This window comes from Strix uralensis, chromosome 27 (assembly GCF_047716275.1).
Source record: "Strix uralensis isolate ZFMK-TIS-50842 chromosome 27, bStrUra1, whole genome shotgun sequence".
In the NCBI taxonomy this organism is placed as follows: Eukaryota; Metazoa; Chordata; class Aves; order Strigiformes; family Strigidae; genus Strix; species Strix uralensis.
Genome location: NC_133998.1, coordinates 3836447 through 3860083, shown reverse-complemented (window position 1 = coordinate 3860083; position 23637 = coordinate 3836447). Strand labels below are relative to the sequence as shown.

General features: G+C 63.4%; 2 protein-coding genes across 5 annotated transcripts; one reads left to right on the top strand and one right to left on the bottom strand.

Annotated features, from left to right (window-relative positions):
* Positions 1 to 191: 191 nt before the first annotated feature.
* LOC141935368 (uncharacterized) lies at positions 192 to 9339 on the top strand. Its single transcript, XM_074851508.1, has 16 exons — positions 192 to 265; positions 1310 to 1368; positions 1446 to 1644; positions 2075 to 2157; positions 2243 to 2474; positions 3020 to 3195; positions 3286 to 3399; positions 4012 to 4427; positions 4629 to 4724; positions 5808 to 5865; positions 6079 to 6274; positions 6706 to 6788; positions 6880 to 7177; positions 7324 to 7514; positions 8467 to 8589; positions 8667 to 9339. The coding sequence occupies exons 1-16, from the start codon at positions 193 to 195 to the stop codon at positions 9009 to 9011; spliced, it is 2742 nt and encodes a 913-aa protein (XP_074707609.1). The 5' UTR covers position 192; the 3' UTR covers positions 9012 to 9339.
* Positions 9340 to 10593: 1254 nt separating this feature from the next.
* Positions 10594 to 22819, bottom strand: HDGFL2 (HDGF like 2). Of its 4 annotated transcripts, none has more exons than XM_074851925.1 (16): positions 22680 to 22819; positions 19615 to 19691; positions 19394 to 19532; positions 17336 to 17515; positions 16704 to 16820; positions 16465 to 16536; positions 16086 to 16233; positions 15795 to 15870; positions 15417 to 15702; positions 14175 to 14269; positions 13633 to 13703; positions 13177 to 13247; positions 12868 to 12969; positions 12556 to 12769; positions 11695 to 11818; positions 10594 to 11503 (listed from the first exon to the last, which is right to left on the bottom strand). In XM_074851925.1, the coding sequence occupies exons 1-16, from the start codon at positions 22749 to 22751 to the stop codon at positions 11407 to 11409; spliced, it is 1941 nt and encodes a 646-aa protein (XP_074708026.1). In that variant the 5' UTR covers positions 22752 to 22819; the 3' UTR covers positions 10594 to 11406. The 4 variants fall into 4 exon arrangements, with proteins under 4 accessions (XP_074708026.1, XP_074708027.1, XP_074708028.1 ...); XM_074851926.1 differs by having other exon boundaries at positions 10594 to 11500; XM_074851927.1 differs by lacking the exons at positions 19394 to 19532; positions 19615 to 19691 and having other exon boundaries at positions 22680 to 22808.
* Positions 22820 to 23637: the final 818 nt, after the last annotated feature.

The window sequence follows — 23637 nt, the reverse complement described above, 5'->3', positions numbered from 1 at the left end:
TCCCCGCCGGTGTCCCCGGGGGTGCGGGACGTTGCGGAGTCTCCGGGGCAGGATCGGGCCCCCGCTGCCCCACATGGGGACCCCCCCCACGTGGCGGCACCACCCAAATCCCGCCCCCCTTCGGCCCGCCCCTCCCTTCTCATTGGTGGCGGCACGTCCCGCCCCTTCGCTGATTGGCTCCCGCCGCCAACTATGACTCCGGTGCTGGGGGGGGGCCAGGGATCGCGACCGGGAGTCGCGACAGATTTACCCCCCCAGACACCCCGTAAGTGCCGTCCCCGGGACTTCGCGGTAGTTGGAAGGTGAAAAGCGGGTCCGGGGGGCTCTGGGGGTTCCCGGGGGGGCTCGGGGGGGTGGCGGGGGGCAGAGCCCGCCCGCGCTGCTGAGCGCCCCGCGGCTTCAGGCAGCACAGCAGGGGCTGGGGGGGGTCCCAGGTGTCCCCTTGCCTGTCCCCCCCCTCTCCGCGATGGGTCCCCCGGAGCACACCAGGGACCTCGAGGGGATCTGCCCCCCCCCCCCCCCCCCCCCCGAGACCTGCCCCCCAAAGACCCAAGGGGACACCCTCAGAGACCCGAGGGGACCTGCTGCCCCGGGACTTGCCCCCCGGGACCCAAGGGGACACCCACCCCCACCAGGGACCTGCCTGCAGGCACCCCCCCCGCCCAAAGTCTCCCCGGACTTGCCCCCGGGGTGCACAGGGCCAGCCCGGGGGGGGCAGCAGGGCAGGGACGCTGCTCTGTCCCCCGCGGGACCCAGGGCAAAGGGACACCGCAAAGGGCAGGGACGCTGCCGGGGGGGGGGCAAGGGGGGGGCTACCGGCTGCTCTGCTCCCTGCGGTGGGTCCTGGGGCTGCCCCGGCCCCGGCGACAGTGACCGGTGGCACGTCCCCACCGCAGGCTTGCGAAAGGCGAGTCCAGCCCAGCTCAGCTTCCGGCTGAATCACCCAGAAAATCACCCTCCCTGGCCCCAAACTGGGTTGGGGGGACCCAAAAGGGGATGGGGGGGGGACAACCCTCCTACATCCTGGCAGGGCAGGAGGCCAGCCCCATCCCCAAACCCCTCCAGACCCCCATGACACCCCTTTGAGTGGCTCGGAGGTGTCCAGCTGCCTCCCACTCATGTCATGAGTTGACAGGTCTCAGCCCTCAGAGGAGTAGGGTCTGTGGAGGGGTGTGCTGGGGGGCTCAGCCCCACCACGTGCCACTTTCCTCAGCAGAGTGAGGGGTGGCCGTGGGGCTCGGCCACCCCGGGGGTCCACGCTGGGCTCAGCCACCCACAGCACCCCGAGATCTTTCTCTTCCCGCTGCAGCCGCCGCTGCCATGTCGGCCGAAAACACCGTGTCGGTGGAGCACGGGCAGGAGATGAAGGTAGGGGTGCAAGGAGGGTTCGGGGGGGGGGCTGTGGGCATCACTGGGGGGCCCCGGCTCACCGTTATCCCTCCCGGCAGAGCGTGGTGAGCCGGGTGGCCGGCCTGGCCCTGGTGAGCTGTGCCTGCGGCGCCGTCTCCACGGCCTACGCCTCCACCAAGGAGAGCCACCCCTACGTCAAATCCGTCTGCGACGCCGCCGAAAAGGGGGTGAAGACGCTGACGGCAGCGGCGGTCAGCGGGGCCCAGCCCATCCTCACCAAGCTGGAGCCGCAGAGTGAGTGGGGCTGGGGGGGTTGGGGCAGCACCCCACGGGTTTTGGGGTGCCTAAAAACGGGCCCTAGCAGAGCTCTCGCAAGGCACCAGGATGGGAATCATCTGGGTTTGTGTCTCCAGTTTATATTGCCAACGCATATGGATGTAAAGGGCTGGAGGAGAAGCTGGGGGGGGGGGCAGCACCCCCTGAATTTTGGGGTGCCAGAAAACTGGCCTTAGCAGAGCTCTTGCAAGGCAGCAGGATAACGAAAAGCTGTTTTCTCCTCTTTAGTTTAAACCACCACCAAATACAGCTGCAAAGGGCTGGAGAAGCTGGAGGAGAAGCTGGGGGGGGTCCAGCACGCCATGAGTTTTGGGGTACCCCCATCACTGTCCCTAGCAGAGCTCTCGCAAGGCAGAGGTATTAAACCCATCTCTTTTCACATCTCCAGTTTCCACCGCCAACGAATACGCCTGCAAAGGGCTGGATAAGCTGGAGGAGAAGCTGCCCATCCTGCAGCAGCCCCCGGAGAAGGTAACGTCTCCCCTGGGGGATACGGGGGGGATCCACCACTGGGCGAAGCGCTGGGACAAAGTGTCCCCCTGCTGTCCCCTCCCAGGTGGTGGCAGGGACCAGGGAGCTGGTGTCGTCCACCGTGAGCGGCGCGGTGGGCCTGGCCCGCGGCGCGGTGCAGGGCGGCGTGGAGAGGACGCGCTCGGCGCTGAGCACCGGCGTCAGCACCGTGGTGGGCTCCCGTGTGGGCCAGCTGCTGGCCACGGGGGTGGACACGGTGCTGGGCAAATCAGAGGAGCTGGTGGAGCGATACCTGCCTGGGACGGACGAGGAGCTGGGTGAGTGCCGACTGCGCCGTGCCACAAACCATCTCCTAAATTTGGGGGTGGCCTCCCCAGACTGGGACTCCCACCCCATTGCTCAGCACCCGGTGCCCGGCTTAGCCACTCACGGTGGTGCCAGGGCAGCACCGAGCCCCACGCGGTGCCCGTGGCCACCGCGGCACCGCACAGGGGACGGTCCCCACCCGGCGGGAACCCGAAGCCAGGGGACGCGGTGTGGCGGTGGGTGAACTCTCACCTGGAAACCAGAAAGCAAATATAGCCCAGTGCCGCCCGCCGCGGGTATTTATAGCTCGGCACGGGATAGCGGTGGGCAGAGCTGGCCCCATGTCACAGCAGAGGTGACCGGAGAGGCCACCTGGCTTTTTGGTGACACTGCCACATGACCTGGTGGCCGAACATCCCATGGGTGGGCACCCCTGTGTCCCTGTGATGGGGTGTGGAGCTCGGCAGGGGGGAGCTCATCCAGCGCCGGTGGTGGGATGCTCAGTGCCTGGCACGGGATGGTCCAGCCACGCGGTTCTCACCCCCCGGCCCCGCAGCGGCGGAGGTGGCCACGTTGGAGCATCAGAGACGGCGGCAGAGCTGCTTCGTCCGTGTGGGCTCGCTCTCGGCCAAGCTGCGGCACCGAGCCCTGCGGCGCTCGCTGGGGGAGCTGCAGCGGGCACGGCACAGCGCCCAGCGGGTCCTGGCCCAGCTCCACCGCATCATCGAGCTGGTAAGGACGTGGTGGAGCCCGTGACAAGCTCCGTGCCAGCCCGGAGACCCTCCCCTCGGTGTGCTCCCACCTCGTCGTCCCTTTCCCCAGATCGAGCAGGGGCGGCAGGGCGTGGACGGGCCCCTCTACGGCGCCCGGCAGCATCTTCACCGCATGTGGCTGGAGTGGAGCCAGCAGGACACGGGGCCCATGGAGGACACTGAGGTAGGGGGTGGGGGCACCAGGGAGGACACTGAGGTACAGGGTCGGGGGGCTGTGCCCATGGAGGAGACCAAGATACAGGTTGGGGGACAGCGCTCGTGGAGAACAAGGTATGGGGTGGGGGTACCAGGAAGGACACTGAGGGATGGGGTGGGGGATCATGCCCATGGAGGAGACCAAGATACAGGTTCGTGGCCATGGAAGTCACCAAATTATGGGGTAAGGGTCCATGCCCATGGAGGACACTGAAGTATGGGGTGGGGGATCATGCCTGTGGAGGACACCAAGATACAGGTTGGGGGATCATGCTTGTGGAGGTCACCAAATTATGGAGAGGGGGGCCCATGCCCATGGAAGACACTGAGGTATGGGGTGGGGGATCATGCCTGTGAAGGACACCAAGGTGCAGGTTGGGGGACCATGCTCATGGAGGTCACCAAGGTACAGGGTGGGAGGCTGTGACCATGGATGGCACCGAGGTACGGGGTGAGGGACCATGCTTGGGGTCACTGAGGTCTGGGGTGGGGGATCATGCCCGTGGAGGACACCAAGGTATGGGGGGCTGGGCTGGGCCACGCAGAGGGACCATCTCACCATCCCCTGGCTGTCTTGCAGGTGGAGGCGCGGACGCTGGCCATGCTGCGCGGGCTCCTGCGCCAGCTCCACGCCGCCTGCACCCGCCTGGCCGCTGCCGCCCGGGTTTTCCCCAGCAGCGTGCAGGAGACGGCGGGACACGTCCGGCACGGCGTGGAGGGCGTGCAGGCTTCCCTCTCCCACGCCCGCTCCTTCCACGACCTGTCGGGTTTGGTGCTGGCGCAGAGCCGGGAGACGGTGACGCGGGCGCAGTTGAGCATCGACGAGCTGCTGGAGTACGTGGGGCAGCACGCGCCCCTGCCCTGGCTGGTGGGACCCTTCGCCCCCGCCCTGGTGGAGTATCCGGAGGATTTTCCCGTGGAAATGGCCAAGTGGGAGGGTTGTGTCACCGTGGGGGACACACACCGGGTGCCCACTGCCCCGCGGCTCTGCAGCCAGCGCTGAGCCACCAACATCATCGAATTGGGGGAGCACCCACCCCCCCCCCGCAGCAGTGAACCCCATCCCCGCTGGGGACGAGGTGACAATGGACTCAATGACCCGGCGTGGGACCCCTGATGCCACAACCGGGGACTCGTTCGGGGAGGGAAGGGACGGTGGCACGTGGAGGACCTGTGCCAGTCCGGGGTTCCCCGCAGTGTCCCCAAGCCCGGGGAGTGTCAGGGTTTCTTGTCTTCAAAGCACTTTAAAGAGGAGGAAAACAACTTTTTAGGCCTTAAAATGACTCAGGGCCTGTAGCGGCGGCTGCGGTGGAGCCACCACGTCACGCCAGGCTCTCCGCGGGGGTCGGCCTGGGCGGCAGAGCTGGGGGTGCAGCCCCACGGGGAGGGTTTCACCAGTGGGGTGCTGGGATGGGGAGAGCGGGGCGGGTGCTGGGGGGGTGCCGGGGTGGGGGGGGCTGCCGGGGCGGCTGGACTGTGAACCGCGGCCGTGTGGCACCGAACTTTGTCCCGGTTATCACCGCCGTGGGGCTGCGCCCGGGGTATCCCCGACATTGCGGGTGCAGCGTGGCCACGGCACCCAGCGGGGTGGCACCGGGTCCCCGGGACTGTCCGTGCTCCTGCTGCCAGCACCCACTGGGACCAGTTTGGATTCACTGGGCAAGTTGAGGCGGGGGAACACTGAGACCCCCGTGCTGGGGGATCCCCCCGAGGGGAGGGTGGGTTTTGGGGGCGTCAGTGCCTGATCCGTTCGGGGGGGGGGGGTTTAGGGTGTGGCCCGCGGGGGGGGTGTCGGTGTCAGGGGGGGTCGGTGCAGCCCGGACCTGGGAATCGGGTCCCGGGGGGGGGCGGGCGGAGCGGGGGGGTGTCGGTGTAGCCCGGTACTGGGGGGGTCCCGTCCCGGAGCGGCCGGTCGGAGCAGCCCGGTCCCGGGGGGGTCCCGATCCCAGTCCCGGAGGGGGGGTTCCCGGGGGGGGTCCCGGTCCCGGCCCCGGGGGGGGACAGTCGCCGCCGCCCCGGGCCGCGCCGCTCCCAGCAGGTCGGTGCTCCCAGACCGCCCCGGGCCGGCCCCGACGGGGCGGGTCCCGGTCACATGCGCTCGGGGCCGGGCTCCGGGGCTATAAAGGCCGGTGGGGAGGGAGCGGGGCGAGGCCAGAGCCCAGCGGAGTCTGCGGAGGTGAGCCCGGTCCCGGTCCCGGTCCCGGTCCCGGTCCCGGTCCCGGTCCCGGTCCCGGTCCCGGTCCCGGTCCCGGTCCCGGTCCCGGTGGGAGCTGCCCCATCTTAGGGAGGGAGGTGGGTAACTTGGGGTTCCCCCATCCTGGGGGGTGAGTGGGGGGCGTTGGGGCGATCTGACGCCGCTCACGGTTGCCCCCGCAGCCCCACCATGGCCACCAGCGAGCCCGGGACGGCGCAGCCCAAGGCGGAGGAGCAGCAGGTCAGTGGGGGCAAGGAGGGGGTTGTGGTGGGGGTGTCCAGGGGGGTCCCTGCTTGGGGACAGCACTCTGGGTTATCCCACCCTTGAGTGGGTTTGGAGAGTCCTCAGAGTACCCCAAAGCCATCCTCGGATGAGTTGACCCCCATCCCCTATGAGATTTGGGGGTCCATCACCCCCCAACACACACTCATGCGGGTCCCTTCGTGCCCCCAGAGCATCGGGACGCGGGTGGCCAGCCTGCCCCTGGTGAGCTCGGCCTACGACATGGTCTCCACGGCCTACGCCTCCACCAAGGAGAGCCACCCCTACGTCAAATCCGTCTGCGACGCCGCCGAAAAGGGGGTGAAGACGCTGACGGCAGCGGCGGTCAGCGGGGCCCAGCCCATCCTCACCAAGCTGGAGCCGCAGAGTGAGTGGGGCTGGGGGGGTTGGGACAGCACCCCACGGGTTTTGGGGTGCCTAAAAACGGGCCCTAGCAGAGCTCTCGCAAGGCACCAGGATGGGAATCATCTGGGTTTGTGTCTCCAGTTTATATTGCCAACACATATGGATGTAAAGGGCTGGAGGAGAAGCTGGGAGGGGGGGGCAGCACCCCCTGAATTTTGGGGTGCCAGAAAACTGGCCTTAGCAGAGCTCTTGCAAGGCAGCAGGATAACGAAAAGCTGTTTTCTCCTCTTTAGTTTAAACCACCACCAAATACAGCTGCAAAGGGCTGGAGAAGCTGGAGGAGAAGCTGGGGGGGGTCCAGCACGCCATGAGTTTTGGGGTACCCCCATCACTGTCCCTAGCAGAGCTCTCGCAAGGCAGAGGTATTAAACCCATCTCTTTTCACATCTCCAGTTTCCACCGCCAACGAATACGCCTGCAAAGGGCTGGATAAGCTGGAGGAGAAGCTGCCCATCCTGCAGCAGCCCCCGGAGAAGGTAACGGGGTGGGGTGAGGTGGGCAAACACACTCGAGGTCCCCTCCAGCACCACTTAACAGATTTTTTTTTTTTTTTCCCCCCCCCCCCAGCTCATCTCAGACACCAAGCAGCTGGTGACCTCCACGGTGACGGGGGCCAAGGATGTCCTGACCAGCACCATGGCCGGGGCCAAGGATGCGGTGACCAGCCGGGTGACGGGTATGATGGACATGACCAAAGGGGCCGTGCAGGGCAGCGTGGAGCTGACCAAGTCGGCGGTGAGCAGCGGCGTCAGCACCGTCATGGGCTCAACCGTGGGCCAGATGGTGGTGAGCGGGATGGGCTCCGTGCTGGAGAAGTCGGAGGAGCTGGTGGACCATTACCTGCCCATGACGGATGAGGAGCTGGGTAAGGAGCTGACCACAACCCCCTGGAGATGTGTCGTGGGCTGGGGGGTCCCCTTGGAGAGGGGTGGGTAGAGCCTGGGCAGGGCGGTGCTGGCTCTACATGGGGTTGGTGGTGGTGAGGCCACCTCAGCAGCTCCTCTCCCACAGCCAAGCTGGCCACGGCCGTGGAGGGCTTCGAAACGGAGCAGCAGAAGCAGCAGCAGAGCTACTTCGTGCGCCTGGGCTCCCTCTCGACCAAGCTGCGGCACCGAGCCCTCCAGCACTCGCTGGGCAAGCTGCAGAGCGCCCGCCGCAGCAGCCAGGACGTGCTGGCCCAGCTCCAGCGCACCCTCGACCTGGTAGGACCCATCCCCGTGTCCCCCCACACCCCCCCCGGGGCTGCAGCAGAGCACCCACTTCCCAATCCATGTTGGGGGAGGTTTTGATATGATCCCAAGAGCGAGATTAAGACACAAACGAGGTCAAATGCTGTACACCCAAACCAGTTTTTATTATTAAAAGAGTGGTAGCAATAGGATGGAAGGGAAGGAAAAGACAGAAGTCAAGCATCCAGAGTTGCAAGAGTAGTCACCCCCACGGATCCAGCAGCGTCCCGTTGGTCCTCAGTCTCCAGTTCTTCGGCGGTGGGTGCACACACAGCAAAGTTTACCGTCACCTTTTAAGTTCACCTTATCAGCTGATTAGCATGCTAGACGAGGAGGGGCAGGTATTCCACAAACTTATTTCCATGAGAGACGAGGAAAAAGGTGGAGCATGAGCTCTGCATATGCACTGAGGGGAAATGGGGTGCACCACCCCTTAAGGGTCCAACTGAGTCAGTGGTCGTACTCACCCTGCCCACCTCTTGGTTTTTTTCCTCTGTTCCCACAGGTTTTTGCTGACTTCATGCTTCTTGAGGGTGCAGTCTTGCATCTTGAGGATGCAATCATCCGGGTTGTGGGGCAGAAACGCTCACCTCAGTTCATTAGCAATGCACGCCTGGGGTCTGGCCTACACAATAGAGGCACAAAGTGTCGGGTTTACCCGATGGAGCCAGTGATAAACATTTGGTTTCACTCAGTCCATGTCTCTCCCCTTTGAGGCTTATCTAAGGAGTTTGACAATGCAGCTGCAAGGGAGTGGGGGGTGCGGCCTTTGATACACTCCCGCTTCCTTGGGGGGCATTCCTCAGACTAACCCAAAGGCCACAGCTCGTCCTTGAGGTTTGCACACACAGACGAGCAAGCTTTGAGACAATCACTTGCCATTTCAGTCTCTCACACGCACCCCTGGCTCTGCCTCTCCTCCCAGGTGGAGCAGCTCAAGCAGGGCATGGACCAGAAGCTGCAGGGAGGGCAGGAGAAGCTGCAGCAGATGTGGCTGGAGTGGAGCAAGAAGCAACCAGGCGGTGGGAAGGACATGGTGCCACCGGAGGTAGGTGACGGGTGGGGGGTCGCTGGGGTCACCCGCTGTGTCCCCCACATCTCACCACCCCCTTGTCCCCCCGACAGCCGGTGGAGTCGGGCACGCTGGCCCTGCTGCAGGGCTTGACACAGCAGCTCCAGAGCTCCTGCCAGCCCTTGGTGTCCAGCCTCCAGGGCCTCCCCGCCAGCATCCAGGACAAGGCTGGGCAGGTCCGGCACAACGTGGAGGAGCTACGGGCAGGCCTCGCCTCCGCCGCCTCCCTCCAGGACGTGACGGGCAGCGTGCTGGCCCAAGCCCGGGCCCATGCCACCAAAGCTCGCCAGCTGATGGACGAGCTGGTGGAGCACGTGGCCCACAACACCCCCCTGACCTGGCTGGTGGGACCCTTTGCCCCCTCAGGCCAGCACCTGGTGGACCTGGAGACGAAGTAGCATCCTCTGGGGTGGGGCGATGTTGGTTCCCCCCCTCCCCAAGCCTCACTAGGAGCATCTACTAACCCCTGCCTGGCCTACCTTGCCTGTAACCTTAGTGCCTGCCTGTACAGGGGATCCTGCCTGCCTGCCCCATGTGCAGCTCTGTCCCTTGTCACCTGTGCCAGGGATGGGCAGTTACGTGCCTTGGTTCCCCCAAGTGCCTACTGGGGTCACCTCCAGCCCCCGGCTGGATCCCCTGTGCCCCCTCATCCTCGGTGCCTTCAAGCCCCTGGTCTTGTAGCGTCAGGGACGGTGCATGAAGCAATAAACTCTGGTTAGTTTTGCACTGGACTGAACTTTCTTTGTGGGGGGAGGTGGTTTCAGGGTCCCTCTGACTCCATCCACCCCAGGCTGTGATGTGTGTGACCTCGCTGGGGCTTCTACTGGAGTCACAGGAGGGACAGTCTGGTGCTGAGGCTCCAGGACACCAGCTTCTCTCTCCAACGCCTGAGCAGAGCCCATGGCTGAGGTGGGGGGGGGGCCTCTGGAGGAACAGCCTTTCCCCCCTCTATGACCTGGGGACCCCTATGTCCTGGGCCCCCCATCCCACAGCCCTGTGAGACCCCCAGTGAGACTCAGATGCTGGGGTGGCTGCAGGCCGCGCTGTGGCAGGCAGCACGGTGAGCCCAGCATGGCATGGCCAAGCTCCACGGTGCCTTCAGCCAGGCTGGGTCCCTGCGGGACTTGCTGGGGATCATGGTGGCCCGAGAACAGGGGTTGGTGGCCCAGGCATGTGAAGTGCTGGTGGTATTCCTGCTCCAGCACCCAACAGCGCCGTGGCTGGAGGATGCTCCTGAGGCTCCCAGTGTACACACACCCCCCCCTCCCGCTGCACCCCCAAAATTAGGGGTGCCCCAAATTCAACCAGCCATGGCCAACCCCCGGGGCCGTGCGAGGGTCCAGAAGGCTGCTGCGTTCTCAGTGGCACCAACATGATTCTGCTCACGTTCACATCTGTGTCTTGGTGTTTTTCCTTCCCCCACTGCGGTGCTGCCATCTGCAACCATGGGGGCTGCAAGAGCCAAAGGCCAGGGGGGAGTTTGGGGAGGGGGGCACAGACCTTATATCCACCTTTAAATCCCCCTGACAAGGGCGATGGATCACACAAGCCCCTTGCTGGGGCAGTGCAGGGCTTAACCAGCCCCTCCAGGGGCGCGGTGACACATCCCCGTGTCCCCAACCACCTTCCCCCCACATCGGGGTCTGCGTTGCCCCCACGTCTCCCCAGCTTGAGGAAGGTGCTGAGCCCCCAGCCCTGCACCCGGCAGCTGCACCCATCTCCCCCCATCTCTCTCCCCCTGCCTCCTGCTTCCTGGCAGTTGGGCAAGAGGCACACGGGGCTTTTTTTTTTGGGTTTTATTTGGGTTTTGTTTATGGAGGGCTGGAGCATGAAATCAGTCCTGGAAAAAAACAAAAACCAAACAAAAAAAAAACCCCAACAAAACTGTCCCCAGGGCAGAGTTACGGCAACAGCAGCCTCCAAGCGGGGTCGGGGCATCCTCCCGCCGCCACGGCACAAACACGACTCGAGGACGCAGCGTCTGGTTGAGCTGGGAACATCTTTATTTTACACGTACAAAAGCTTCGGATCTTTGCAAAAGAGCAGACAAACAGCCAAAGATGCTGCCCAGCACAAGGCAGGATGCTGCCACGGTTCAGTCCCTCCCTGGGTGAGTTAGGAGAGAACACACAATTTTTATTGTTTTTAACCCAAAAGCTGGTGCCCAGCCCCGTTGCTGCCCCTGGAACAGAGGGACTCGGCTCCAGCAGCCGCCTCTGGCTGGAGAGAAGATGATGGTGGGGAAAGGGGGCAGCAGGGAGAAGCCCCCGTGACCGAGGCAGAGCCCGGGTTCGCCCTGTCCCGCTCCCCTTGCCAGGGCCACCCATGGGTGCCTGGTCCTGGCTCGTAGGGTGGGGCAGGGCCCGAGGGAAGGGAGGGACCCATGGGGGTGTTTTCCAGTGCTGGGGGGACGCTCCTGCCCTCCCCTGATCCCAGCAATTCCTCAAGAAACAGACACTAGGGCTCCTTGTGTTTTTCATTAAAAAACCCTTTATATTCATTTCATGTCGGTTGAAATCACAAGAAATTAGGTAGGAGGGCAAAACAAAACAAAAAACAAAAAAAAAAAAAAGAAAAAAAAAAAAGAGGGGGGGGAGGGGGGAACAAATACAGACAACCAGCACAGCCCCCGCCGCGGTCGGTGCTTTCGCGGGGCCGGGGGCACAGGACAAGACCTAGGACATCAGCTACTGCGTGACTTAGTGAAGTAACTCAAGCAGGGGACGAGGCAGAGGCCGGTCTCTCCCGTCACAGCCCCTCCACCTCCTCCTGCTCCAGGCGGGAGCCGCGTCCTCAGCTCTCCTCCACGTCATCCACAGCCTCTGACTCCCCGCGAGCCCTCTCCCGCTCCGGTCCGGCTCGCTCGGCCTTGGGATAGTCCTGCACGCTGCTGGGGAGAGCAGAGGCGCCTCAGCAGGCGTCTCCCCCCCCTCTCTGCCTTCCCCTGCCCGCGGCTGCCCCTCTCCCGCACCCCACGCTCCTTCCCGAGCTGGGAAAAGCCCGACACAACCCCGAAATCATCCACGTGCATCAGATCGAGGGGAGCTCCCGCACTCCCAGCTCTGCCCCCCACACACTCACTTGTTGTGGGGCTCCTCGGCGGACGCCTCTGGCTCCCCAGCTCCTGACCCTTGGCTTTTGTCCTTCTCCTCTGTGCCCTCTGTTTTTTGGGACAGGGATTCACCATTCACAGGACCCGACAAGTCTAAAGGGAAGAGAAAGGCTCAGACACTCAGGTCGCCGTGCTTGGACCTCATCCATCCCCACCCGCGAGGGGCTGGGCCCGCTACGGACCCACAGCCACACGTTGTCCCCATCCTGCCAAGGGCCACCCAGCCAAGAGCGAGGGGACCCCAGCCTGACCCCGACAGCTACGAGAAGGGCCCCCAAAACCCCCCCAAAGACCCCATCGCCAAGCCCAGAGACGCGTCAGAGTGGATTTTCCCCATCAGCTCCTCGGGGAAGGCTCTTGCAGCATCACCAGGACGTCCCCAGACAGGGACCCGGTTACCAGGGTGGAAGATCCCAGTCACCAGCCGCCTGCGCAAGAGCCGGTGCCGGCATCCAAGGGCGTCTCCGCATTCCTCCATCTCCCCGGTGCCTCGAACCAGCGTTCAAGCTGGCAGCGAGGAGCCATCCTGGCCCAAAAATCAGCCCAGAGGCACCCAAAGCCAGGGCGTGGGCGTGGAGCTTTGCCCTCTGCTCTCACTGCTGCGAGTGTTCGATACTCGGTCCTTTCCCACTCTTGGCACCCCAACAAACAAGGGACTGGAGGTGCCACGCGCGGCTGCTGATCCCCCTTCCCCACCACCGAGGCCAAGAGCCGCCCCTGCTCGTGTCCCCGGTCCCCAGCAGGACGGGACGTGCCCCAGGAAGGGCCCCGGGATCGCAATGTGCCCAGACAGAGCAGGGAACCACCCCGAGGCGTGCAGGGAGCGTTACCAGCATTCGTCTCCTCTTCCCCCTTCTCGTTCCGTGTCTCCCCTCCCGACAGCTTCTCCTGGCCCTTCTCCGCCTCCCCCTTGTCCTTCTCAGGCCCGGCTTTGTTGGCTTTCTGGATCGCCTCCATCTTTGGTCCCAGGACACGTGACTTCAACCGGGTGTAGACTTCGGCAGCTTTCTCCATCACGTCCTTGTTTGCTTTATAGCGACGGATCTGCCCCAGAAAGAGGGAGGAGGGGACACCCTTAGAGCTGGGATGGCCCAAACAGGCCCTTCGCTCCCTCCGGGGAGGGACTCAGCCCCCTGCCCTACCTTCTTCAGCGTAGCCACCACGTCGGTGTGCTTCTGGAGGATGTGAGAGGTGACCTGGAGCGTGCCCAGCTCCTCTAGTGCATTCAGACACCGCTTGATGTCCTGCAAGGATGGCACCAAGCTCAGAAGCTGCCTGGAAGTCTCCCTAGGGGCAGCGCTGCGTGGAGCACGGTCCCCTAATGCCACCCAACACCCACAAAGGCAAGAGGAAGCTCAGCCAGGTACCAGGGCTGGGTAAGGCTCACGCCGTGGCCAAGGACAGGACGAGCAGGGAGCTCCCAGGCCAGGCCAACGCTCTGGGGCACTCACCGGGTTATCCACCTTCAGGGCAAACTTGATCTCGCTGTGAAGTTTCTGCAGTTTCTCTTCGACTGTGGGCTCTGGGGCAGCAAGAGAGACAGGCCGAGGCATGAGGCCACAGGAGGAGAGCACGGCACTGCCCGGAGCCCAGGACCTCTCCCCCAGCAAGGGTTTGGTTTCCTCCTGCATCTCCAAGGTCAAACACAGCCCCTGGGGCCTCTCTGAAGAGGATGGGCTGGGGTGTGCCAAGGGAGGGGATGTATAAAGGGAAGCTCACTGTCTCTGCACACCCTGTGAATACTTTCCAGTGTGATGCTGGGACCACAGCAGTGCTGGGAAGGGCCCCAGCACAACCACACCGATCCCTGTGGGAAAGATCTCTTCTTCCCTGGGATAGGGGACCCAACCCTGGATCCCTTCTCTCCCTCTCCTCCCCTCTGCGATGGCAAGCAACAGCTCTCTCACCCTTTTTCTTCTCCATCCTCCTTTCAGGGATCAGGTCAGATTTCTTGCGGCCTCGTTCCACTTTCAAAGGTCTGTGGGAGGAAAAGGAAAGAGGAGAGATCGTTCCGCTGAAACCCCCTGCTCGCCGCTGGGCTAACAAGAAGGATGATGGCACATGTTGGTGCATCCCCCCAGCCTGCCCCATGGTGCCAGCCAGGCAGCAGAGCCCTGCCACGCTCCTCCCGTGCTTTTACACCCATCTCCCAGCTCGCAGGCAGACAGGAGCCCTGAGACAGCAGCTCCCCCATGCCCTGGCTTCCTGGGATTGCAGAAAGGCAAAGCCTCAAAGCGACATCCCAAAGATCTTCCCCTGCGAGACAGAAAACACCAGGGAAGCTCAGGCTGGTGCCCCCCAACACCTCCTCCAGCCCCTTCAGTTCTAGGAGACAGGAGGGGAGAGCCCGGCCCCTCCACGGGAGCCCCATCCCCATGCCGGGGTGTCAGCCGGGGAGGGCCTGTCCCCACAAGAAGAAAGCGCCAAGGCGGGGAGGGGAGCTGCTGACTTGTTCCGTGGTTTCTCCTCTGCTCGGCCCCTCTTCTCCTTCTGATTTGGTTTCCTTGACAACTCCGAGGGCTGCTTCTTCGCAGGCTTCTTTACCTTGGAGAGAACAATGCAGGCGTGAGCGGCAGAGCCCTCCCCGCTGCGGGAGGGAGACAGTGCCACGGCCACAGCTGGGCACGATCACACAATCACAGAATCACAGAATCATCTCGGTTGGAAAAGACCCTGAAGATCCTCCAGTCCAACCATGAACCTCACCCTGACCGTTCCCAACTCCACCAGATCCCTCAGCGCTGGGTCAACCCGACTCTTCAACCCCTCCAGGGATGGGGACTCCCCCCCTGCCCTGGGCAGCCCATTCCAACGCCCAACAGCCCCTTCTGCAAAGAAATCCTTCCTAAGAGCCAGTCTGACCCTGCCCTGGCGCAGCTTGAGGCCATTCCCTCTTGGCCTGGCGCTGGGTCCTTGGCTCAAGAGACTCATCCCCCCTCTCTTTCAGGGAGTTGTAGAGGGTCATGAGGTCTCCCCTCAGCCTCCTCTTCTCCAGACTAAACCCCCCCAGTTCCCTCAGCCGCTCCCCATCAGACGCGTGCTCCAGATCCTTCACGATCCAGCAACGCGAGCGGCCAGCACCCATCACACCGCTGCTGTGAGATGCTTTGGGTGCAGGGGCATCCCCCAGGCGGGATAATAAAGAGTGGGGTTGCAGCACAGCGGTGTGCTGCTCCAGAAGTAAATATCCTGGTACCTCACATGGCCACCCCCAGCCTGCAGTGCCCAACTGGCAGACCCACGTGTCCTTCCAGAGCTCAGGATCTTTGTGCTGCTTTCCCAGCTCAGCCTCCACAGGGAGGAACTCGCCAGGCTAAGAGGGAGACCTGGCCTCTGACCACTGTTCCCCAGAGCCCTCTGCAACCCTTCCCTGTGCCTCAGCTGAATCTGGCTGATGCTCTGCCAGGCTCTGGGGAGGGCAGCGGGGCCAATCTGATAACTGTGGTGGGAAGGAAAACATCACGGAGATGCCAGACCCACAGCTGGACAGGGCGTCCCGGGCCAGGGGCAGAGCTCCCATTTGCAAGGCATGGATGTGCCAACAGACACAACCCTTCCCAGCACTGCGTGGGCAACCCCAGGATAACGCAGGATCGAGACAGGTCCCTGCCACTCCTGGAGGTTCCTGCCGGCCTGGCAGGGAGATGACGGGCTGTTGTCCGCTCCCAGCTCCCCACGGCTCTGCACTCACCTCTTTCTCCAGCTCCAGTTCAGAATCCGAGGAGGACGGGGCCTTGGCCCGGCCTTTCCGCCCCTTTTTGGCCACTTCATCCTCTGCACTGCTGTCTGAGTCCGAGTGCACCTCCTCGCCCTTCTCTGCTTTCTCCTTCCTCTTCTCTTTCTCCTCCTTCTCCTGCTCCCGGAGCCGACGGATCTCTTCCTCCTGCTCCCTCTTCCTCTTCTCCTCCAGCTCCCGCCGTCGTTCTTCATCTCGCCTCTTCCACTCGCTGATGCGGTCCACGTCGCTATCGCTGTCACTGCATAGGACAGAGACGCTCGGACCCACCCCTGGGGCCGAGGGCAGGCGGACGACCCACCCCGAGGGTGACAATGTCCCAGCTGACCTCACCTGTCGCTGCTGGAGCTGGTCGGGACACGCTCGGGCTTCGGTTTCCTGCCACGGGGCTTGGGAGGGGGTTTCTCAGCTGCAAGACAACGGGGGGATGTTGAGCAGGAGCCCTGGTTGTCCCTCTGTTAAAACAGCCCCAAAGGAGGGAGGGCAGAGGGCTGTTCAGATATGGGCTGGAAGGTGTCCACAGCAGAAGGAGACCCCAGAAGCCCCCAACCTCACACCCTCTCCAGTCCCCCGAGGAAGCCAGCGGTGGCCCAGCAGTTGTGGAAGAAGCTTCCTCAGTGTTACCTGGCTTCCTGCCCCGGGGAGCCTTCTTCACAGACACATCCGAGTCTGAATCCGAGTTGGAGTCCGACTTGGTCATGTCCACAGTCGCATTTCCCATTTCCGAATCCGAATCCACTTTGGAGTCTGAGTCAGAGCCGGACTCCACTTTCTGCAGGCACAGAGTGGGGTTGGACAGGGGGGTGGCAGCAGCTCAGCAGCGTACCCCAAACCACAGCAGCACGGGGCCCGGCCGGGCCACTGAGGCCTCAGGAGGTTCCTCCTAGAGCTGAACCTACACGCAGCCCCTGGCAGAGCCCTGCCACCCCCCAGCCTCCCTCCAGGCAGCACAGACCCCACACTCCTCTCCAGCCTGCAGCACTGCAGAGTAGGGGTCTTTTACCTTCTTCTTCCTCCCCACTGCCAGCATCCTCCGGGGAGCCCTGGCCACTGGCTTCTTCTCAGGAGTGAAGTCCTGGAAGAAAACACAGAGAGGAAGAGATGGGGAACCATCTCACAAGGGTTTCAGAAGCCAGTCAGGTTCCCTCAAGCCATTATCCCCCCAGACAGCAATGCTCTTCCTCCAGCCCTTTCCCCACTGCCCTGCCAGCCTCCATGCAAGCGTATCCCAAACCCTCTCACCTGGTCACTGTTTTTTTCCGACTCAGAAGACGTTTCCGAGTTCTCCTCTTCTGTCAGGGAGGGGCTGCCCTGATCCAGGTCACTGGAGGATTTCCGAGGCCGTTTTGCCACTGGCATCTGATATATGAGAAGTGACAACATGAGAGAAGCCCACTCCCCCTCCACCCGCTTGCCGGGAAGGGGCTTTGTCCAACTCTTCCCAACTGGCCCTGCAAGAGCAGCCATGTGCACTGGGAAGAACCGTGCAGCTCCTGGGCTGAAAACCACAGAATCATCTAGGTTGGAAAAGACCTTGAAGATCATCCAGTCCAACCATTAACCTAACATTGACACTTCCCTACTACACCATATCCCTAGGCGCTCTGTCAGCACACCAGGACTTGGCCATCCCACCATCTCAAGGACAACGTGAGACAGCTGCGAGACCCCCAAACACGCGCTGAACCCCATTTCCCACCGGAGAGTCCAGAGGCAGTTGGTTTCTTCACCATTTCCAGTGGCAGTGGGTTTGGCGTGCTGCATGCTGGACAAAACCTGCAGCCCAGTGGTGGACCCAACAACCGTACCAGTGTCCTCCTGACCAGGACACCCTCCCGTCCCCACCGCGGGGAACCACCTCAGCCCACACTCACTTTCATAGCCAGCGCTTTTCTCTTGAGCCCGCTGTGGTCGCTGCCTCGATCCGAGTCCTCATCGCTTTCCATTTTCTCCGTGGCGACTGCAGCCATGACAGCCTCTTCCTCATCGTCACCTGCATCGCTTCCCCCCATCGGGTCGTTCTCGGGAACATCGCTGTCCGAGGAGCTCGCAGGCTAAAGACAGCGGGGACAAGAGTTGTGTTATTGCCCCGAGGGGCCTGCAGCGCATCGTGGGGAAGAGGATAAGGGGCACAAAAGGGTGACGAGCAATGGACGGCAGCGCTGAGCAGAGAGGTGCATGTGCAGAGGAGCGCGGGGCAGCCTCCCCTCCCGGCACAGAACCCTTCGGCGTGGCTCCGGACAACATGACCAGCCCTTCACCAACAACGCTCAGTCAACCCCCTTCTAATTCCTCTGCACCCCCTTCCCAAGGCCCCTCACGCACCACCCCGAGACCACCAGCAACACCTTCCCTCTGGATCCCCCAGCTCAGCTTCCACCCGCTGCTGCCGCCTCGCTCCCCTCTCCCCCTGATCCTCACCCTCTGCCAAAGGCCCCTGGAGCAGCCTAGACCTGAGAGCCCCTCCTGAGTGAGCAGACCCCAGCCCTAACGGCGCCAGACAAGCGGGGCTGGGTGGCTCAGTTCAGCCTCTCCTCCGGCACCAGGGAGCAGCCGTTCTCCTCCGGTGGGTTGGCCACCAGCCCTCGACTTGGGTCGGGCCTCTTCCTTCTCAGATGGCTTCGCCCCACAGCACATCGCACGCCTTCCCCAGTGGAAAGGTCCACGTGAGGAGTCCGGTGTGGCGGCCACCGCTCTTCCCGGCTGGGATCTGCTGTGTCCTGTTCCCTCACTCCCACGTAGGGAAGGTCTCCTGGCTTCTCACCAGCCCATCATGAGGTTCCTCACACGAGGACATCGCACCCAAGGGGTTTCCTAGAGCTGGGATTCTTCCAATGCTGGAGCCTTCCTGCTGGAAAGCCTCTCCTTGTCCTTGACTGGTCCTGGCACCTCACTCCATTTAGGTCTCAAAACCTAAAGAGACCTCTACTTCAGTCTCTTCTTCTGCTCCTCCAGGCATTTTGGCCACAAGACGCAGTTGGCGTTGGTGAACCCTCAGCCTTGCCGGGGCCACTGGCATCGCCTCGGTCCTTCAATCACCGTAAGCCCCTCACCAACAGGTTTCTTACCCCTGCTGGGAGTTCGCGGTGGGGTCCCTGGACAAAGTGGGTGCTGCCTCCCTCACCATCACCAACCTCCCACCCAACAAGCTGAAGTTGTTCTCCAGGTTTGCCAACATCTCCGTGGTCTCACCTTACCCTACATCTGCCGTCTTGGGTCCAACCATCTCCCACAGCTACTCAAACTACATCCTCTCTCCTGCACTGGCAGCGGCAGAGCCCGGGGGGCTCATTCCCTGAGCCTGCCTACCTCCAGACCACCTTGTAGCTCACCTTAAAAACCTTCCTCTGCCTCTTCAGACCAACTGCCTATGAAGATGCTTTGGACGCCTTCTTTGAAGATCGCTATACAATAAATTGTATTACACAATTATGGTTATGAAATGCCCACGCAAGCAAGTGACAGCAAAGAGCCGTCTCCTGGCCAGCTCTGAAGCCCGCTGAAGGAGCAGCCCAGCAGCTTTCGGCTCAGGATCTCAGAAATGGATGAAGAGGGGGACTGCCCAACAGTCCACGCACAGGTCCAGGAGCCGGGGACGAGCAAGCCTCAAGTTCTCGCTCTGACAGTGAAATCCTCCGTGATTTTGGGCAAGCGGCACAAAGCACATCCCCGGTTCCACCTCAAAGATGGGGAAAAGGCATCTTCCTCCAGAGGAGGAAGAGGAGGAGGAGAGCTGACTCCCTCAGAAGGGAGCGGGCAGGGAAAGGAAGCTACTTCAACCCTGAGAAAGCTGATCTGCGAGCTGGAAGCGCGTAGTCACCGTAGCAATGAGAAGCAGAAAAAGGAGGAGAGCGACTCGGAGGAAAGGAGAGATGGAGGCGCCGGCAGCCCACGTCCTCGCTGCCCCCCCGCCACGCGAGGCCCCCACTCACCGGAGGGGCACTGTAACTGGCATGAGGGTTGTTCTGGATTTCCCACAATCCCTCGTTGAAGCCTTTTCTCTTGTTTGGTTTCCCATATTTGTCTTTATATTTTTCATAAGGGAAGAGATCTTTAGGGCCCAAGAAGGCGCTGGAGAGAAACAAAGCAGAGGTGAGCCCGGAGCAGAGGCAGCAGGGCAAAAGCCCAGAGAGGGGAGCGAGGCAGCGCTTACGTCTCGTGGGTGCCGAAGAAGAAGATGGGGTACTTGTTCGGTGGGGGTTTCACAGCGCCGTCCGCGATGTCATCGATCTGAAAGGAAACCCAAAGCAGGAGGTGGTCAGAGAGAGCGGCTTGAGCACGTCCTCTGCGAGACACGTCAGCCCCGGCTAGCAGCGTCGGCCTCCGGCACCCGCACCCGCTTGGAGGCAAGCACGGCAAGAAAGCACCCGGACGGGGACCTTGCTACGCACAAGAGTCCCGCTGTGGCGTCAGGGCCCGGCGGGATCTCTAGAAGAGTAACAGAAGGGATCCGGCACGGATGCTCTACGGCTAGAGCTCGGCGCAAGGTCGTCTCTCCACCGCCGGGCTCAACGCCCAGGGAAACGCGGGCCTTGTGCTACTCCCCAGAGATCCATCGCACAGGCCGCCTCGCGGGGGGGGGGATGCCCGAGGGAAGCCCCCTCCAGCCCAGGGTGGGGGGGCGATTGCTCCAACAGGGCGGCCTGAGGGTCCTTCCTGGCTGGAGACCGGCCGCAGGAAAAGCCCCGCTGCCAGCGGGACGCGTGGGCCACCCCGTCTTCTTCCCACGCGCCGGCTCCAGCGCCCGTCTGTCCGCTCCACGTGGTCTGGGCTGCGGGCAGAGCCGCAGGCGGGAGCCTCGGGGTGCGCAGGGGCTGCCCCGCGTGCTGGGGAGGTCTTCGGGGTACGGGGGGAGTCTTCCCCAAAAAAGCAAGCGAGCTAAAGCAGGAGGGGCTGCAGACGCCGGCAACGCGAGGGCTCTCCTGGAAGGACCGAGTCCTCTCGGCACCAGGTCAGCCGCGACAGCGCGGGGACGGCATCCTAGATCTCACGGCGTGGTGCGGCCAAGCAGCGTCGTCTCCGGCACCCTGAGCCTCCCCGGTACCTGCCGGCCCCGATCCCACACGGTTTCCACCTGCCAGTCTCTTCCCATCGGACACCTTCAGCAGACGAACCTGCCTCGCCCTCAGCTGCTGCCGGGGAGCACCGCAGACCCCCGGGGAGCACCGCAGATCCCCGCCGAGCCCCCGAGCCGCCTCGCACTCCCCCGGTGAGTGCGTCCTACACCGGCCCCCGCTCTGCCCGCTCCTCCAGGCCTCCTCCAGGCACCACCACGGCACAACGCTGTCACCCAGCCGGCGGGACCAGTTGTCCCCCACCACGCACGCTCCGTCGTCCCATCCGCACCCCCCAAACTGCACCAGCACCCTCCGATCCTGCACCTCGCGAGCGCTCAGCAGCAGCAACCTCCCTCCCCATCACAGCCAGGCAGAGTCCCCAGCGTGTGTCCCCCCTGTCCCCAACAGGGGACAGAGCCCCAGAGCCCAGCTCTGTCCCCCGCAGTGGGTCTCTGGAAGGGCAGTTCTCTGCTGGGCAGTGGGAGGATGAGGATGGAGGGCGAAGGACAGGACTCCTCCAGGATGTTGGGGCTGGGGGGGGCTGACAGAGACACCCCCATGGGGCTGGGATGCTTGGAGCACTGAAGTCTTGGGGTGCAACAGGGGGTGGCAGCGGTCGCCCCAGCTGGAGAGAGGGTCCCCAGGCCAGGGTTCCTGGTGGGTGAAGCAGAGCTGAGGCCTCAAGCCGTTACCCCAAGGGGGTCTGGGTCTCCCCTGGATGCAGGTGAAAAGGGAGGGCTCAGGGTGCCATTGGGGCAGGAGGGGGGTCCTGGGTCCCCCTGCACGGCGTTGTCACATGCCCTCCTAGTGAGGGGTCCCCCAGGTCTCCCCCACCCCTTGCCAGGTATAGGCACCAGTGTGGGACCCCTCATTTCCCCCCCAGCGTGGGTGCCAGTATGGGACCCCCAGCCTGGTGATGGATCCCCTCCCAGTACAAGTGCCAGCACAGGACCCCAATTCCAGTCCCAGACTCTGATCCCAGTCTGGGTTTCTCCATCCTGGTACAGGTGCCAACATGACACCCCCCCTCCCAGGATCAAACCCCAGTTCCACTATGGGTGCTGGTGTGGGACCCCACATCCCAGTGTGGGACCCCATCCTGGTACTGGGCTCCCATTCTGGCATGGGTGCCCATATGGTATCTCTGTGCCAGTACTGAGCTGTCATCCCAGTACAGCTGCCAATATGGGGTCCCCCATTCCAGTACAGGACACCCCATTCCCATACTGGGTCCCCATGCCAGTATGGGTGCTAGAATGGGACCTCCCATCCTGGTATGAGACACCCTGTCCTGGTACTGGATCCCCATCCCAGTACAGCTGCCAGTATGACAGCTCTCATCCCAGTAGAGCTGCCAGTAGGACACCTCCCATCCCAGTACAGGTGCTAGTATGACAGCTCCCATTCCAGTCCAGCTGCCAGTATGACAGCTCCCATCCCAGTACAGCTGCCGGTATGACAGCTCCCATCCCAGTACAGCTGCCGGTATGACAGCTCCCATCCCAGTACAGGTGCCAATATGACAGCTCCCATTCCAGTACAGCTGCCGGTATGACAGCTCCCATTCCAGTACAGGACATCCCAACCCAGTACAGGTGCTGGGATGGGACTCCCCATCCCGGTATGGATGTCGGTACGGGACTCCCCATCCCAGTACGGGTGCTGGTACAAGCCTCTCATGCCGGTACCGGGTGCCCATCCCAGGACAGATACCGACATGGGTCCCCCATCCCGGTATGGGACGTCCCATGCCAGCACCGGGTCCCCATCCCCTCCCCGTATGGGATGCTCCATGCCGGTACCAGGTCCCCGTCCCGGAATGGGTGCCGTTATGGGATCTCCATCGCAGTACGGGTGCTGGCACAAGTCCCTCATGCCGCTACCGGGCCCCCATCCCGGGACAGGTGCCTGGTACCAGGTCCCCCATCCCGGGACAGGACACCGCATCCCGGTACAAACACCGTTATGGCATCCCCATCCCGGTACGGGCCCCCCACCCCGCGACAGGAGCCGGTGCGTGTCCTCACGCCGGTACCGGCCCCCTCATCCCGGTACACGACCTCCATTCCGGTACAGGATCTCCGGCCTGGCCCGGCCCCCCCGCTCCGTCCCCCCCGCTTCCCCGCTGCGTCCCCCCGCCGGCGCGGTCCCGCGGTCTCACCCGGGCCGGCCAGTGCGGGTAGCCCTTCATCTTGGCGAAGACGAGGTCTCCGGGCTTGAAGCTGTGCGGCATGGCGGCCGCGGGGCGGGGCGGCGGCGGCGGAGGCCCAGGCCGCGGGCAGCACCGGGCAGCGGGGCGGGGACGGCCCGGCCCGCAGGATGTCCCGCCCCCGCCCGCAGCGCCAGCTCCCGTTGGCTCTCCGCCGCGTCGTTCCGCCGTCTCGTCCAATGGGAGAGAGGCGAGGGCAAGGCGGGATAACGGGATTGGGCCGCGCCGCCAGAGGCGCCGAGGAGGGGGAGAGCTGAGGGGCGTGGCCAGAGGGGGCGGGGGAGGGGGCGGGGCCGGGGGCCTGAGAGGGACAAGGGTGTGTTGGGGGACAGGGTGGGGGCCAGGGCTGGGCCAGCGGCTGTAGGGACAGGGAGGACACGCCGGACCCGGGGGACTTTGTGGGGGGGTGTTTCCCCCGAGGACAAGCTCCCACCCTGCACCATCCACCGCCACCCCCTCGGCCCCAGCCTGGGGACACAGCTCTGTCACCAGAACCCCGCAGGCGGGGGTCCTTCCCCTGGGACCGAGGCGCCGTCCCGGTGGGACCAGCGCTCTGGGTTGGGGTGTCCCCGGGCCAAGGACAGGGCCACCAGCGAGAGCTGCCTGGGGGACAGCGTCAGACCTGCTTTACCTACCTCTGGTTTTAAAACTTAAACTCAGTCCAGCTAAGCTGGAGCAAAACAGCGTTAAGGAGTCTGCCCGGAAGAGTCTGCCTTGATTTTTAAACCTGGTTTTAACCCAATCTGGCTTCTCTGTGAGGTCATGGAAATGCAAACAGGTCCTGAAAGGAAGCGGCTGTGTGTGACTGGGTGGCAGCTGGAGCTCCCAGCGCCTGGCAGGAGCCAGGCAGGTACAAAACACAAACCACACTCGGGGGAGAAATTATTTACAGGGTGATCATGGCCCTGGG